An 18281-nucleotide genomic window follows, 5' to 3' on the forward strand; every position below is an offset into this window, starting at 1 on the left:
AATTCAGCTTTAAAAATTTTTTTATCTCACCTAGACAGTATGGTAACTATCATTACAACGATTTCCCGTCCAAAACGGTCAAATGTTTTGTTCTCGCCAATAACAAGTTACATTGTTATTTGATTTTGTTTTTGTGTAAGATGTTGCCCATAAACTTCTTTTATCGTATAAAACAATGTATTTTACAGTTGAAAATCATTATTTGTTAAGAGATTACTAGTTACTTATTTAATTAACAGAAATACGAAGTTGGCGATGTGTAAAGTTTCTTTCAAAGACATTTTCATCTTATAGTGTTTATCTGCAATGCATTCATATTTGGTCCATTTGATTACTGTATAGAGTGCGCTTGCATAATCCAATATCGATATCGGTACCTCGCTGGTTGCATGCAACGCACACGCTCTGTCTCGTGCCGAGTGAACTACATTTAATAGCCGGCATTCTTTCGTGGTTAGTCTGTATTATGGCGATGGATTGGCAAAATTTCACCAAGAAGAATTAAATTCTGCTTTAAGGTTTTGTTTATTCGAAATCTCACATAGACAGTGACCTTCTCCTTGTTTCGAAGGTAAAGTGTGCAAAGTTTCAACTCAATTGGATGAACGATGTATGAGCGCATAGAAGACGGACACACAAACATTTATTTTTATATATGTATAAGAAGAAGATTAACTATGCCTAGTAGAACTTTATATGTATATACACACATATACACACATATGTACGTACTTACACATTGGCATTCATACGCGCAATAATTGCTTATTTAATAGTATTAGATGTATAAATATTGTTTTTTTTGTGATCACACTACTATGAATGATTTCCGATTTGTTAGGTTGTAACTTAGAGCTGAATCTGCTTCTCAACATTTGTAGGTTTTCCTGGTGATGAGTGGTATCCTGACCATGGTTGCCATAGTGAACTATTATCTCATCATCCCTATGTTGTGTGTCGCTCCACTGTACTACTTGATGGCCAGGGTGTACATGCCAACAGCTCAGGGCATCAAGCGGCTGGAAGGAACGAGTAAGTAACTGATCCTGATATACATTTTGATCTCTCCTTGTCGACCAGCGGTTGTAGAAATTTTGCGTATTTGTGTAATATTATTAGGGCTGTTTTGATACATCCTTTTCCGACGCCTATTTCCGATACTATTACCAATACCCTAATACCACCACCGATACCCGATTCTGCGTTCAACATTTACAATTAATGGTCACATTATATAAGTAAATAATTGAAAAATATCTTACATGAATATATTTGAGAACATAACTTTTTTTTCTAAAACATAAAATTCAAAGCGGGATTATTAAATTTTTTGCATCAGTTATATATTAGGTATTATTTCTAGTTACTTGTAGTTAAACAGCGCCTTAGTAAATAATTGTAAAGGTTTGTCTTAAAAATGTAATTAAAACAATTAAATAAATATAAAATAATTTAATTATGACAAACATGGCAAAAATTAAAACAGAAAGAAAGGTAAGAATTTTTTTCCAATGTTTCCAATGTTTCCCACTCGCTGGATCTTGACGGATAGGTTCCCGACTCTCTGCTCTTGTCGTGGACCGGCCGGGTGCTGTGACGCCTACTCACCAGCTGATGTCTCATCATTGGAAACAAGATTTTATGGTTGTATTTTCAGTCCACTTTCGTTATCAAAACAAGAGAATTTCTGTGTCATTGTTTTTATTTTTATAAAAGCGGTTTTACAATACTTTCTCCACCAAAATAGTGATAAAATTTATATGGTGCAGTTTTATGGTAAAATAAATTTAATAAACTGGCTTAAAACAGAACAATAAAATAAATTAGCAAGCATTCATAGTTTAAAATTAATTCAATAAGAGTTGCAAAATATAACAAACTAAATGAAATTTTCTTATCCATGCTCTTTGTTACATTTTTTTTGTCTGTAAATTACTTTTCTTAAATTTGAAACAGTAAAAAATTCCTTTTTTTTATATTATTATTAAGTTTTGGTAACATACTATTTGATTCCATGATATAACTTGCATTTTGGTGCTATATGTTGTATTAACTTGCATTTCAGTGTTGTTTTGGTTTTATTGCAATTCACCATATAATCTTGTCCCTATTCATCGTGGTTTCCGGCAGCCTTTTCGTTCGTAGTTTGCTGCCCCAGGGTGTTTGCAGGTCACGAAGTTCACGAAAAAGTCTTGAAATAAACAGTATTGGAGTTGGAAGTCACAAAACTTTAATTTGCAGCAGCCTTTCGGTATTTTGTATATCGTGTTTTGACGCCTCTTTTGAGAATATAGTTGCACATTTTAAATATGAATAGTTGTAGACTGTGCACTTAAATCACACGGAAACTACCTCTGAAAAGCTTTTAGCTTTATCATATAAAAACTGGCACTTTACTGCGATTATTTCATCAATTTATACTATGTTTGATGTGCATATTAATAATAGAAATGACTCCATGATATATAAAGAATTGTAAAGAAATGTTATTGAAAGGTCCTGAAGAAGTCCTCTAATAGACACCGTGTGGTCAAATTGCTGTACTGGCCTTGGACTGGATGGGTATTCATACCTGCTCGGCCCAGTGATATCAGTTGTTTATCTCATTAGGCGCTCATCCATGCCGACTGCTGCAATTTGGGATGACTTACACTGCGCTTTTTGCTTACACTAGGTGTTCTTTTCAATGTTTCTCTCCTAAACCTCAATTAATATATAATGCTAAACAATGCTGGGGGAGGGGGTGTTAAATAACAGGTGTACACTACATTACACACAAAGAAACTAAGATTTTAATTTTCGATTTCATGATATTGAATCTCCTAAAAGTATTGAACTTAAGACTCATTTAATTAGGTGTTCCTTTTTTATTTTTTATGAATTTTTAGCATCTGGTAAATAATTAGAAAAAACATTGGCATTCGTCAGTTCGACAAATACTGAAATGGGACAGTGATTATGCCAGATTTTTCCCAGTGAGGAAAAGAAATCTGCTTCACGGATGCAACGTAATATTGCAGACTTTATAAACTTTAACATACACATGTATTTTTGTTGCCATAGAACGATTACAACTCCTTTTAAAGATATTGTATAGAATTTTTAATTTGTTTCTGGTATCCCCATTAAAACTATGTATATTGACATTCGATAATCTGGCAAAATCGCTAGTCTAGTTGGGCATAGCCATGGCACCGAATGTTTGTGATCACACAGATTCTTGGCTGTTAAATCCATTTGTAGGGGACACAACGTTATCCCTTTTTATTTTCCTGTTAATGCCACCTGGCCTTTAGGGTAAATACTCCATCACTGCTACTTTATGTGCACTACATTGAGGCATACCTCTCTTTATTTGTTACAGCTCGAAGTCCTGTGTTCTCTCACGTGTCTGCCACTTTCAATGGCCTGGCCACTATACGCTCGGCGAAAGCCCAGGATGTGCTGCGCAAGGAGTTTGATTCCCACCAGGTAGGAGGTTTTTTGCCAGCACACATCTTGGTGATATGTATGCGTACCTCAGTGCAGCTTAATTCTGGGATAGTATGTTCCTTGAGTCTACAAAAAATAATTAATATGAAATTTATGTACTAATAGATAAATGTGTTAGTGAATTGCAAATGCTATTTTATCTGTTGTGTGGGATGAGCTAAGTAAATACTACAGGTCAAGCCAAGATTTTATGGTTTTATATTTTGGCCAATTTATTTTATGAAAAATTTTATATTTTGTTATTGATTTTTTTAAGATGATTTACGATGTGACTAGTATTATGCATAAATTACATTAAATAATTCAAATTGAGGCATACATAATATTTTAAGTATCAAAACCAAAACATATTTTATTAGAACTTTCTAAATCTACATAGCTTTATTAGCACTTAGCAGTGTTAAAAAGTATTTGATTAGTTACGTTTGAATTTCTTTATGATACAGATTCAAGATGAAACTTTATTTTTTGTTACTGTCTTATTATCACAATATTTATTCATATGAATAAAAACTAAAAATTTAGTCATATTTTGTGTTTTGCCTTGCATTTAGGTGTTTTGCGGTGTATTGACTTCCATTTTGGTGTTATTTTGGTTTTATCACTAATTGACTTACCATGTAATCTTGCAGTATGAGGCTTGTGAATACAGGATAGTTAACTACAGTCATGGTACCAGTCAACCAGGATCCCAAAAATTGTCCAATTGCTACTGTATTTTCTAACGTATAAGGCGGGAATTTTAATTAAGTTTAGAAATCTTAAAGCTTCTTCTCGTCTTATTTTACAGGTTATATTATATATGATGGACATTAATATTTATTTTGCAAGGAGTCAGTATAGGTGATGTAAAACACAAAAAAGGAGGGTGCGACAGAGCTATTTAGGAATGACTTAAGGGGCCTGTCTAGTCAAGAGTGTATTTGTGTTAGTGAGGTGGAATGATAAATGCGCCATTTGCTGATGATTCTAGCGCGGTATCTCCTCTTAAGCACATGACTGTGATCTGACATGCAGCCATCTCATCGTTTATAGACCAGCTATGAGATTTCAGTGGTGACCATGACATTATATGGTGGGAAAATGAATTTATGGCTGCCACAAAATATTTTTATTGTTGTAGACACCACCAAAAAACTAGTGGCTTATTAGTGTATTCAATACTGTTCCAATACTTGCTAATTAAAGTCCTTTGGATTAAATTTTAATTAAATGTTAAACATTTTACAGGGATCTGAAAATATTTACTTTTAAGTGAAGTACCTTGTATTGAGGTTCCATATGGTCCCATTGGTTAGGAAAGTGCTTTAAGAGACACTTTTTTTTTTTGTTTTGTTTTCGAACTAGGATCTCCACACATCTGCTTGGTACCTGACGATCGTGATGATGACAGCATTTGGCGTGTGGCTCGACTTCCTCAGCAATGTTTTTATCGGAGTGGTCATCCTGAATTTCCTGGTGGTTGAAACAGGTGCGTACATTAACTGTGTTCTTCCCAGTACAGCCGCATACCTACTCTTCTGCAGGGGGGAGGCCTGAATCCGAAAATAAAATAACTTAGTTTATTTATCGCAATGCTGCCAAATTTTTGCACAGTAAAATTTTTGCATACAATAAAAAATACTTAAAACCAACTGTATAAATGGAATGGATTTAGCTTGATGTCCCTTCAACATAGATATTATTATAGATGACAAGAGGTGATGGGAGAAATGGGAGTGACCTGAGAAAACTGCTAAATAAGCAGGATTTATGGCACGAAACTCTGATAACATCAAATATTTCGGACATGTTGTTAACTGGTTAAGTTTTTCTGTTCCCGTGAAAAAAAAAAAATCCAAAATTCTATAACTGCACACCTAAATTAATAATTACGGAAAATCCATGATACTTGGAAGCATTGTTATTGGCTGATGAAGAAAAATTATTTCTCAAATATTAAAAAAGCAACAATTATAAAAAAAACAACACGTGGGAAACTCATTTCAAAGTATGTCATGTTAAAATTTAAAGGTTTTTTCACAATGTACGATTATCATTATAAACATTTTAAGACTATTCCTATAAACCTTTCATGATAGCTCTTTAGCATTTCTTGTTGTTTCACCAGATATTTAATAAGTTATTTGCAGCAAAATGTCACACAAGTTGTCATAATTACTTGTAACGTTGTAACAGTATTTTTTTTTATAGATGGTAGAAACATGTGGTATTTTTTGTGATGAAACACAAAATGCACAAATACAATTACAATAATAAATTAATAGTAAAAATAATTAATTGATCGACATGGCTTGAGATTGGATAATTAAGCATTAAAGCTATCACATACCAGGTTTTATCACACAATCATCGCACGTTTTATAGTAAAATCAAGTTGAAAAGTAGGGGTGTGACTTTAATGCAAATATAGCATTTTTTGTTAAGTAAAGTTATTCATGAAAATAAAACCTATTTATGGAAAGTAACTTTATTTAAAAATTATATTATACAAAAGCTCACCAAACAATTTAAATTATTAAGTCATGCAACAAAAATTATTTTGTTCAACTTTAAATAGAAAAACTAAAACCGTGACCCGCACATGAGTCAGAATTAACACATGACTATCGTCATAGTACACACTTACCAGAAAGAGTGCGGCCTATCAAATGTACATAGTTAACTCGGCACTAGACAGAGTGAGTGTGTTGCATGCAATCTGTGAGCTATTGATATTTATATTCAAATACGTGCACATGCACTAGACAGGAATCAACATGACCAGACATGAATAATGCCAACTAGTTGAACAGATAAAGGTTACGTTTGAAAACCTCTTTAAAAGAAAATTTACACTTCTGACAACTTAATTTTTCTGTTAATTAAATAATTAAACAGTAATAAACATTAGATTTCAACTTTAAAGTACACTTGTTTTATAAGGAAAAACTACCCCTCATGAAGCACTCAGAATTTTACAGCGGGACTAAAAACATGCACCGTTTATGCGAGAATTTTTATCTCCAAAATTTGACGCCCTAAAATAACGGTGCAATGATTATGCACATGTGACAATTATGAGATAAAATACGGTATACACACACAGTATTACTAAAAAGTAACTCGGTATGAATATGTTGTTGGTTTTTTCTCTTACCTTTACATTAAGATTAGTCAGCTCATTCGTAGAATATGTCATTACAAATTTTTAATTTACATTTCAGGTAAAGTGTATTAATCAGTGCCTCTCTTTTCTTCATTACAGACGTTTTTGGAGCAAATGTTGGGCTGGCCATTGCACAGTCTCTCATACTGTCGGGAATGCTGCAGTATGGTATTCGACAGTTATGTGAAGTTGTGAATCTGATGACAGCAGTTGAGAGAGTTCTTGAATACACCAAGATTGATAAAGAGAAAGGCATTGAGTCAGAACCAGGTTAGTTATGAATTTTTTTTTTTAAATTAATTGCATTTTTTTTAAAAATATAAATAGTATTTTTAAAAGGGTTGATTTGTCACGATGTCTGTCATATAAAGAACCAATTTTTACTTTTTTTTAGTGCTTCCTACCTCTATGTACCTATTTGTTCCTCTTAGAGGTAGACACAGCTATATCAAATATAGATATATCAAATATAGGTACTACACATATTCACCTACCTATTAATATGACAAACCCAAGAAAATCTGTTGGGGCTGCCATTGCCATCTCTGGTCTCAATTTTAATTAAAATATAGCAGTATAGAAAAACTGTTATGTGTCTCGTAGAGATGCAGCAATCTATATCAATTAAAGACTACATTTATTTACGTACCCAATGCAATTACAATTAGCCACAAACTCATTTCAGGGCAGGGAATGGCAACCAAGTGTTTGTATTTAAAAAATGTACCTACATCAGGATTGTAGTATAAATGAGCTAATTATAAGTAATAAGAGATGTTAGCTCAAAAAATAATAATTTTTTTCCAAGTAATTTTAGATATTCAATTTTGGTACAGACTTCATACTAAAAAAATTACATTTTTTGTGATTTCAGTAATTTTTTACTAATGCTCATTAATTTCATGATATTTGTTGCATTTTGGTGCTTTATGATATATTAGCTTGCATTACAGTGTTATATGACACAGTGACATGCTTTTAGGGTAATTTTGGTTCTATCGCAGTGCAGCGTGGGGGTATCCAGTTAAGCATACCACCAGGGTGCATCCATGCGCCACCAAACACTCCTACTGATTATCCTACTCATGCAAGCGAAGTGTATGGGGGCACAAGAAAATCGTGTGTGGGGTCTTTGCTAGAAAAGACAGTTAAGCAGAAAGTGATAAATCATAAATACAAATAAAGAACATGAGTCGCACTCAACAACGTTATAATTTCGCAAACTTAACACATATACATACACTGTCAACGGATTCGATGCCAGCTAGAGGCATGTGCGTAGCAAATACAAATTAGCATACATTTAATGAAGTTTATTCCCTTCACAATGATTTTCACTCCTTATGTCTTTACTGAGTCCTTACTTATGGAAAAAACTAGGGTGAACCTTGTGCCCAATGTACTCTGATTCAACAAACAAACTACTACTGCGTATCTCTTACAGTCGTACGAAACAACAAGCAACAAGCAACAAGTTAATATTCTTTCTCTCTCTCCGTTACAAGTTGAATTTCCTAGGCATGCCCTGGATCATGCAGTATAAAACAGTCGCCTCTGACAATGGGGATAGACATTTTCTCAATTTCTGTGCGAAATTATGACTCAGTTACCACACACTATAAGAGAGGAGAGAAACCAATATCAAGTATACGTGCGTACGCATTACGTTACGGCCCGGAGGCGAGCGAAGACCAAAATCATAGTGAACATTATGTCATTACACACGTGATTCACAAGACGTACGTTGCTGTTAACAACTTTAGGAACTGACTCAATATACATACAGACTATACGAGCGGTCCAAACACGTGTAGGGGCAAGGAATTATGTACTACAAAATAAACCAACACCTAATATAACGTTAATTGTGCACTCCTCGAAAGAAACATATTAAATATCTATTACTCATAGAGAGCGTAGTCCCGCGGACAGAAATGCAAGCCCAAGAGAGAAGCGAGGGATCGGTTACATGGTTTGTTACGGCTACAATTTTCAGTGGGTCTCGTCATGATGACATTCACTGCCAAGGCTAGGTAAGCGTAATACAGAGAAGTGCTCAAACAAAATATGCTAGATCACGGGGGGTATGCCTTAACCAAATGGCTCCGGTCGGGGGTACAGCTGGGAGGAAAAGAAAGAGGGCAAAATCGAGGCAAAACGATGCGTAAAATTACGTCATACGGAGCTGAAAGCTCTTATGAAAAAAAAAATACAAGGGCGGCATCGGGCACTTAACGTGCTTACTTCTAAACCAAAAGCAATCAAAGCGTGGTCTGGATGCCGTTGAAATAAGTTAAGAGTCCACTGCCGACAATGCAAGTCGCGCAGCAACTAAAATCAAAACCACATGCAGGAGGGAGTAAGCAAATGCTTCCAGCAGAAAGAAGAAACAAAAGAAAATATTACACAGAAAATAAATTAAGTGAAGGTCAAAGTCAAAAGGGATGGCTACATGAAAATCAAGGCTGGCAAGCATATTTAATATTTACGTTACTCGCACGGCCATCGTGTGCACACACTAACTCCGTCTCCTGAAGAATTTTACCTAGACGAGCTGCCCCTCGACCGGGCCAGAGACGACCTGCTTCCACCAAGAGAGACCCACGAAATAGACAATTAAAAGTTATACGCGCTCATTTATACTATTCGCTAGATGGCGTTGCAGTCGCTACAATTGAGGAGAGGCTAGGGGGAAAGAAAGGGAAGGGGAAATTGGCACCTTGAGGCGGAGAGGGGTTAAGAGGGGAGAAGGAAAGGAAGGCTGCAGCACGGAGATGACGTCACAGAAGCGCGGCGGGCGCTTCAACCCCCACCCCTTACGAAGTCTTCTGCCCTGTGAGCCCGAGCTTAAAGTCGTGTTGAAGTTCAGTGTTTGTGACATGAGCCAACTTCTTGTATCTTGCGAACGCCTTGATTCAGACGATGTAGAAATGACTTGAAACTAGCCGGATCGTGCCGCTGGAGGGGGCAGCAACGTGTTCGTTTCAGCGGTGCGACGGGTGGCAGCTCCAACAGGGGACCGCGATCTCCTTGGTGCTGCACAAGTAGAATACAGGCGACTCGCGTCCGACGTGTCGCTGACAGGTCCCCCTCCATTTTTTCTGAAGTGAAAGAGAGAAACGATAAGCGCCGTATCAGGTGACCTATTCTGGCGGTACAAGGTTGCAAGGGGTTCAGGCAGCGCTCGGCGCTTTTCCTCGTCTCAGCCACTCAGCGCTAAGTGGCGGACATCGGAACTCTGCAGCATCCTTCCCGCAGACGTCTTCTGGCGGGCCGAGAATACCTCTAGAGCTGAACCGCGGCGGCGGTGGCGTCCGAACAGCGGAGAGTCTGTCACCAGATCTCCACGCCGTCCAACAGTCTCCTCACCCCGCAGCAGTCAAGGGCTGGCGGCGTAGGGGGCGGAGGGGCAGCGGCAAAGCAGAGACGTAGCAGGCTTCTCGTAGAATTGTCCGCGCACAGCCCAAGGGAGGGGTAGAAAGGAGGCGCGCGCGCTTGAAGGAAACTGTAATCATCAACTGAACTGCGACTGAACACTGTATCCTGTTACTAACAATTCTACAATCTAATTAGAAAACATACCTAAAGTAGTAATACACACACCAAAAAAAAAAAAAAAAAAAAAACTTAAGTATCTTAAGGTTTCCACTAGCCGCCAAAACGTTGCATTAAATCACTGAATGAAACGCTTTAGCTGTGTTACGTGTGCCTTACGCCACTTACGTTTATTGCTCATTAGCTGTAACTGAACAGTGTTAGCTGCTAAAAACTTAGTAATCAAAAACGGCCCGTCATAGGGCGGCAAAAGTTTGACGTTTAGGCTAGCCGCTAATGAGGGCAAAACGTAAGAGCGGCAGAGCACAACGTCACCAACAGCGAATGAATGGGCTGCCCTTTTTGCATCATAATTTCGTGCCACGTTTTCCCTAGCCTTAGCTAAATTCTTAGTAACGTCTTCCAAGACACGATCTAACTCTACACTTGACAAACTAGAGTCGACAGGTGGCAACCCCCACTGGTTGAGCAAGGGTAAGGTAAGTTCCCTCCCCAGGAAAGGCACGGAGGGGGGATGCCCTGTAGAACTGTGATGAGCTGCGTTCAAACCAATATTTAAAAGTTCAAGATCGGCGTCCCAGAGAGTCTGGTCGGCGCGGTAGAACGAAGTGAAAATTCCCTTGAGAACCTTGTTGGTTCTCTCACTCATATTTCCCTGTGGAAAATACGGTGAACTGTACACCGGCTTTACAGAAAATTCAAACAAGAAATTTTTGTATAAGTTCGACTGAAAGTATTTAGCGTTGTCTGATACTACAATACACGGCGGGCCTAAGATTTTAAACACCTGTTCCTTAAGAACTTTTACTATGGACGACGCCTTCATGTTTTTAAGGGGGGTTAAAACAACAAATTTAGTAAAAATATCTAGAATTACTAATAAGCATACGTTGCCTTTTTTTGATCGCGTCAGCGGTCCGAAAATATCAATATGCAGAACCTGCCAAGGGGCGACGGGAGCGTCGGCACAGTAAAGCCCTACTTTAGCATTGTGTGGGGGCTTTGATAGCTGACAGTCAATACAGGCGCGTACAAAATCGCGCACGTCTTGACGCATTTCTGGCCAGAAAAAATGTTGGGCAATTTTACGATACGTTTTATCTATTCCCATGTGCCCACCCACAAGTGAGGCATGGAAATATGTGATAATCATACCCTTAAGTTTTTCAGGGACGACAACTTTCTGAGCTCGTCCTGACGGGCCAGCATACACTAACAACCCATCCTTCTCGGCAAAGGGTAAGGCCATTCCACATTGCAAATCGTTCCGGATTCGAATACATGCAGGATCATCCTGCTGGCAGGCTTTCAGGTTTATGAAGGATTCGGGGAAGATTTTGCACACCGAAATAAACTCAACCGCATCCGGGGGGGAAGGGTTATCAATTTCAAAATCATCCGGGTTGAACATTCTAGATAAACTGTCGGCCACAACGTTCTCCGCACCTCTTAGGTGATGGATTACAAATCGGAATTTTGACAACCGCAGTATCCAACGCCCAAGCTTCCCGAGCTGCGAGGGATGATTGCACAGCCAACTTAAGGCCTGGTTGTCTGTATACAGGTCGAACTCTCTACAATCCAAGTAACACTCGAATTTTTCGAGTCCGAAAAGGCACGCAAGGGCCTCCTTCTCATAGGTGCCCAAGCGGCGCTCTGACTCTGAGAGGGTTCGACTTGCGAAAGCAATTGGTCTCAATTTTCCGTTCTCCATGTGTCCGAGGACGGCTCCAAGGGCTACTGAGGAAGCATCAACCTGCAGGGCAAAACGTTTATTGAAGTCGGGGAGAATTAACACGGGGGCGGAACACAAACATTTTCTTAGAGATTGAAAGGCCGTTTCCTGTTCCTCACCCCAAACAAAAGCAGCGTTTTTCTTTCGCAACCGATTCAACGGCGCGCAAATCGTGGCAAAATCTGGGATAAAACGCGCATAATACCCCAGCATGCCGAGGAATTTTTGAATTCCCTTCAAAGTCTTTGGACGCGGAAAAGTAGCCACGGGGGCGACCTTATCCGGATCCATGTGAAGTTTCCCTTCTGAAATTACATAGCCTAAAAATTTTACTGAGTCTTGTGCCAAGGAAATTTTATGTGGATTAACAGTAAGATGCGCGTTTCTCAGACGTGCCAAGACTTGCTTAAGGTGATCAAGATGTTCTGAAAGTGAATTACTATATACAATTATGTCGTCGATATAGTTAAAAACAAATTTGTATTTAAGGTCGCTTAGCACATGGTCCAGAACACGGCTCATGGCTTCGCTCCCGAAACTTACACCCATCGGAATTCTGTTGAATTCGTAGTGGCCAAAAGGGGTTGAAAAGGCAGTGTATTTTCTACAGGCGGGATCAAGCAAGCATTGATGGTAACTGTCGTTGAGGTCGATGATGGAAAATATTTTGGCTTTACCCAAGTGTTGTAAGGCGCTCTCTACCGTCGGTATTGGCCAAACTGGATGAATTACCTTCTTGTTGAGAGTTTTAAAGTTATGCACAAGGCGCCACTCAGAGCCCCCCTTCTTAGCAACCAAAAAAGTAGGGGTGCAAAACTCGGATGTCGAAGGGGTAACGACGCCGGCAGCGAGTAATCTGTCGATAATGGCGCGCATGGCCTGCAGCTTAGGGGGAGAAACCTTCAAATATTTGGCAAAAACGGGCACTTCGTCGGTAACATGAAAACGAAAAGGCAAGATGTCACATCTGCCGATCTTACGTGTTATCACGTCAGGAAACTCCCGCACGAGAGCGGCGATGGCTTGATCGCGCATCGCGTTATCGGAATCATTGCAACTCATAACTATGGGTTCGCGGACCTCATGACGTAAACGAATTTTTACAGCAGGAGCGAAATCAAATTGCAATTCATGGTTGGCGGGACTGAGTCGACAGCGTGATTTGCCCAAAAAATCTAAGCCAAGGATTAGATTCGGCAAAATCCCGGGGACAACGACAAACGGCCAACTCCAGGAAAATCCATGGATTTTAAAATGAATTATAATAGATTTACATGTGCGTATGCCTTGCCCGTTAGCGACAACGATATTCCTTACGGAATCATCCGATACAACTCGTTGTGAAAGTTGAGGGTACAACTGCACTAATGTGATGAAACATTTTTCACTAATAACAGACCGGGTAGCACCGGTATCGACTAAGGCTGGAAATAAATGTTTCTGAATTTTAATTGGGAGGAAATGTAAATGAGTGGGTTCAGAGGATTTTTTGAGTAGCCGACGGATACGACCTCTTTTCCGTCCCGTCCAGATTAGTTTTCCGCACGAGGCTGTCTCTCAGTTCCCGTGCAGTCGCTCCTATAATGTCCCACTGCCTTACACCGAAAACATCTACGTTGATTTATTTCCACCCGCGGAACAGTACACTCATACGTGACGTGTCCAAAGGCGCTACAATTGGCACACCTGCCGGCTCCGCGGCGGGTGTCCAAGGTCACTAGCTGCCGTGACTGGGTCAAGGTCGCGGACCGCGAGCCCACGGGCGCGGTTACCTCAGGCGGTAAACTCATGGCCGCGCGAGCTGCGGCCCGCGCCTCGGGCCCAGGCGTGAAATGGGCAGAACGCTCGCCGCGAGGCAGGCTGTCAAACACACGAGGCGTGGAGGTGTCTGCCACGTCACGGAGTTTCGGGCTACGGGGAGTGAGAACGGGGGGGGCGGACTGCGACGTAAAAATACGTCCGTCAAAACGAGAGTCATTTTTCACCGAGCTGGGGCGCTTTGCCGGGAACTCAGCTTGATACTTAGCAAGAGAAACAAGGCGACTTTCCACTTCGCCCGCCCAAGTCCGTAGGCTTGCGAGCGAGGTGGGAGGAGCGAGCATCGAGCAGTTCTGCCACACCACGGGGGCCAAATTACCCAAAATAAGTTGGACAAACTCCTCTTCCGGGGTACCCAGCTCTAAGGCTCCCGCGTACGCGGTAACCGACGTGACATATTCCATAATGGTTTCATCTGGGTTTTGGAAGCGCCACACTAGCTCCCTCTTACAGGCATCTAGAACCCTAGGCGGACACACTGAACATACCAGTGATTTTTTAAACTTATCAAAGCTCGTACCCTGAGCAATGGCCTCATTTAACAGAGGTACATGGATGTCCGTAACTTTACTTAAGAGTGCTTTCAGAAAAGCCTCAAGTGGAACTAAATTTAATTTATGCAGGCTCTCAGCCTTAATCACAAAATCTAAGATCTGCCTGGGATCACTTCCACCCAGGAACGGGATGGTTTTAAGGGCGGCAAAAAAAAGTTTTACGTTAAATGAGGACGAGGAAGGACTCACATCAGCTGGGGGCTGCCTGGTCGTGACTTCAGATGCGGCTCCTGCGGATTTACGCAGGTAGTCAACCAAACGCGCCCTCATCTCGGCGACGGTATCGGTGTCCGCCAAGGGCAGACCATTTTCCTCGAGATGCAGCGCCAAATCGGTCTTGTGCAACTGGTAAACCCAGCTCACGGAGACGGCCATGGTGCACCGAAACAAACAATACAAACGGATTTATCACTATAATCTGCCTAAACAGCAGAGTAGCGCAGTTTTGCAGCGTGGGGGTATCCAGTTAAGCATACCACCAGGGTGCATCCATGCGCCACCAAACACTCCTACTGATTATCCTACTCATGCAAGCGAAGTGTATGGGGGCACAAGAAAATCGTGTGTGGGGTCTTTGCTAGAAAAGACAGTTAAGCAGAAAGTGATAAATCATAAATACAAATAAAGAACATGAGTCGCACTCAACAACGTTATAATTTCGCAAACTTAACACATATACATACACTGTCAACGGATTCGATGCCAGCTAGAGGCATGTGCGTAGCAAATACAAATAAGCATACATTTAATGAAGTTTATTCCCTTCACAATGATTTTCACTCCTTATGTCTTTACTGAGTCCTTACTTATGGAAAAAACTAGGGTGAACCTTGTGCCCAATGTACTCTGATTCAACAAACAAACTACTACTGCGTATCTCTTACAGTCGTACGAAACAACAAGCAACAAGCAACAAGTTAATATTCTTTCTCTCTCTCCGTTACAAGTTGAATTTCCTAGGCATGCCCTGGATCATGCAGTATAAAACAGTCGCCTCTGACAATGGGGATAGACATTTTCTCAATTTCTGTGCGAAATTATGACTCAGTTACCACACACTATAAGAGAGGAGAGAAACCAATATCAAGTATACGTGCGTACGCATTACGTTACGGCCCGGAGGCGAGCGAAGACCAAAATCATAGTGAACATTATGTCATTACACACGTGATTCACAAGACGTACGTTGCTGTTAACAACTTTAGGAACTGACTCAATATACATACAGACTATACGAGCGGTCCAAACACGTGTAGGGGCAAGGAATTATGTACTACAAAATAAACCAACACCTAATATAACGTTAATTGTGCACTCCTCGAAAGAAACATATTAAATATCTATTACTCATAGAGAGCGTAGTCCCGCGGACAGAAATGCAAGCCCAAGAGAGAAGCGAGGGATCGGTTACATGGTTTGTTACGGCTACAATTTTCAGTGGGTCTCGTCATGATGACATTCACTGCCAAGGCTAGGTAAGCGTAATACAGAGAAGTGCTCAAACAAAATATGCTAGATCACGGGGGGTATGCCTTAACCAAATGGCTCCGGTCGGGGGTACAGCTGGGAGGAAAAGAAAGAGGGCAAAATCGAGGCAAAACGATGCGTAAAATTACGTCATACGGAGCTGAAAGCTCTTATGAAAAAAAAAATACAAGGGCGGCATCGGGCACTTAACGTGCTTACTTCTAAACCAAAAGCAATCAAAGCGTGGTCTGGATGCCGTTGAAATAAGTTAAGAGTCCACTGCCGACAATGCAAGTCGCGCAGCAACTAAAATCAAAACCACATGCAGGAGGGAGTAAGCAAATGCTTCCGGCAGAAAGAAGAAACAAAAGAAAATATTACACAGAAAATAAATTAAGTGAAGGTCAAAGTCAAAAGGGATGGCTACATGAAAATCAAGGCTGGCAAGCATATTTAATATTTACGTTACTCGCACGGCCATCGTGTGCACACACTAACTCCGTCTCCTGAAGAATTTTACCTAGACGAGCTGCCCCTCGACCGGGCCAGAGACGACCTGCTTCCACCAAGAGAGACCCACGAAATAGACAATTAAAAGTTATACGCGCTCATTTATACTATTCGCTAGATGGCGTTGCAGTCGCTACAATTGAGGAGAGGCTAGGGGGAAAGAAAGGGAAGGGGAAATTGGCACCTTGAGGCGGAGAGGGGTTAAGAGGGGAGAAGGAAAGGAAGGCTGCAGCACGGAGATGACGTCACAGAAGCGCGGCGGGCGCTTCAGCAGTAAACTATATAATCTTTTCCCTGATCATATATGCTGATTCTGGAAAAATTATACTCTCTTTTCCAGCCCCTACTGATGAGCATTTCTTTATATCCCAATACAGGTGAGAGAAATTGCTGACTAATGGTGTTGATAGTGTTTGGGTCTGTGGTGGGGGGGGGGGGGGGGGGGGTTGTACTTCCTGCTGGCACGTGAGCACAAAACTGCAAAATATTTTGAGTAAAATTTTGTAGAAATCTAAAAACTACACATACTGCACAGTGTATTTTTTATAGGGGACAAGATTTTGTGGTGAATTGTGCTAAAATTGAAGTAACACTGCAAAGCACGTTAATGACCATATAACACTGAAACTCAAGTTAATAGACCATTTAACAACAAAATGTAAGGTAGATGTACCAGTAGTCGTCATGCTAAGAAGAGTTTTATAAAAAAAAAAATTGTGTACATAACCTTGTGGGTGTATTACTGCCCCTACATGTTTGTTTTTAACCTCAAACTTTACTCTACAATGCTATCCAACACTCTTCGATAAACACAAATTATTTTTGTAGATTTATAATTTTGAAAAAAGTGTGATTTCGAGCCAGTAGTCGTCATGCAAATTTTCGTGTTTGCCAGTGTTCGTCACATGTTTGTGCCAGTAGTCGTCATGTGCGATTTCGGCTGCATTAGTTTTAATTCATGGATCCAGAATGATAGTATTGTACTATTTGGGCTTCAAATTTTATTTGGTACTATATTTTAAACATCAAAATGGCATTTCATAAAGATTGTTCAGTAATATAATGAATAATCCTCATTAAATTTTGAATTTACTTACAGCACTCACGGAACAAAGAGGGACAGCACATAGAGCTGTAGCAAACCGAATGTATTCGTTACTGAGTAACGGGTGTGCCGTCTAGTAACGAGTAACGAAACGTTACACACGGCTGCATTTTGTTACTCACATTTCTCGTATATTTTACGCATGCGCGCGCATATTCAATGAATTTACGATACAAAGAACGATGTTTGTTTATTAATAAAGTATAATTTGGAAATTCCTCGTCTAAGTTTTTTTACTGTTTATTAAAGGTATTATGTGTAGACAAAGTTTGAGATTGGAACAGAAACGTAACAAAGTATTTTTTTACAAATTAGAAATATGTATGTTTTTGTTTTTCACTATCGCGTATTTTCACGTTTTTTTTGTTCTTATCTTAAAAGAGATATAATAAAGCCGCTCTAATGAGATTTAATTGTTTCTTGGTTAACAAAAACTGTTTAATTATCAAATATTGTTAATTGTTTATATTCTATTTATTATTATTTACGTGACGTCATACTGTACGCGTACGCAATACGACTCAATTCGTTGCTGCAACATAACATAGCATGTTATGCGGTATCACAAGTAAAATATAAAAATGAATCAGGGCCCGCCCATCTTCCTACCCAAGGGCGATTTGCCTTTGTGTTTATCGGACAATGTGTTCCTTGGCACACTATTTTTTTCCGCTGCTCATTTTATACTCATACCATTCGCTACATCTTTAAGAGCAGCTTCCATGGCTGACTCTTCATACAACAGTATTTTCCGTTTTGGCATTTTGCCCTGTAATTAAAGAACGAGACACATTACAATGTTTAGTTTACTTATTAATGTCAAAATATATATCGAATGACCCCTAAATTAATGTAAACAACAATGCCTACACAATTTTTGCAATCAATAAAGTAAAG

General features: G+C 39.8%; 1 protein-coding gene across 1 annotated transcript in view; it reads left to right on the plus strand.

Moving 5' to 3' along the window:
• Positions 1 to 18281, plus strand: part of LOC134531812 (ATP-binding cassette sub-family C member 4-like) — an 89898-nt gene that overhangs the window by 54713 nt on the left and 16904 nt on the right. Inside the window, exons 17-20 of the mRNA XM_063367761.1 lie at positions 882 to 1032; positions 3365 to 3471; positions 4840 to 4963; positions 6740 to 6910. Of these exons, the coding sequence (XP_063223831.1) occupies positions 882 to 1032; positions 3365 to 3471; positions 4840 to 4963; positions 6740 to 6910 (553 nt within the window). The remainder of the gene's footprint in view (positions 1 to 881; positions 1033 to 3364; positions 3472 to 4839; positions 4964 to 6739; positions 6911 to 18281) is intronic.

This window comes from Bacillus rossius, chromosome 5, assembly GCF_032445375.1.
Source record: "Bacillus rossius redtenbacheri isolate Brsri chromosome 5, Brsri_v3, whole genome shotgun sequence".
NCBI classification, from domain to species: Eukaryota; Metazoa; Arthropoda; class Insecta; order Phasmatodea; family Bacillidae; genus Bacillus; species Bacillus rossius.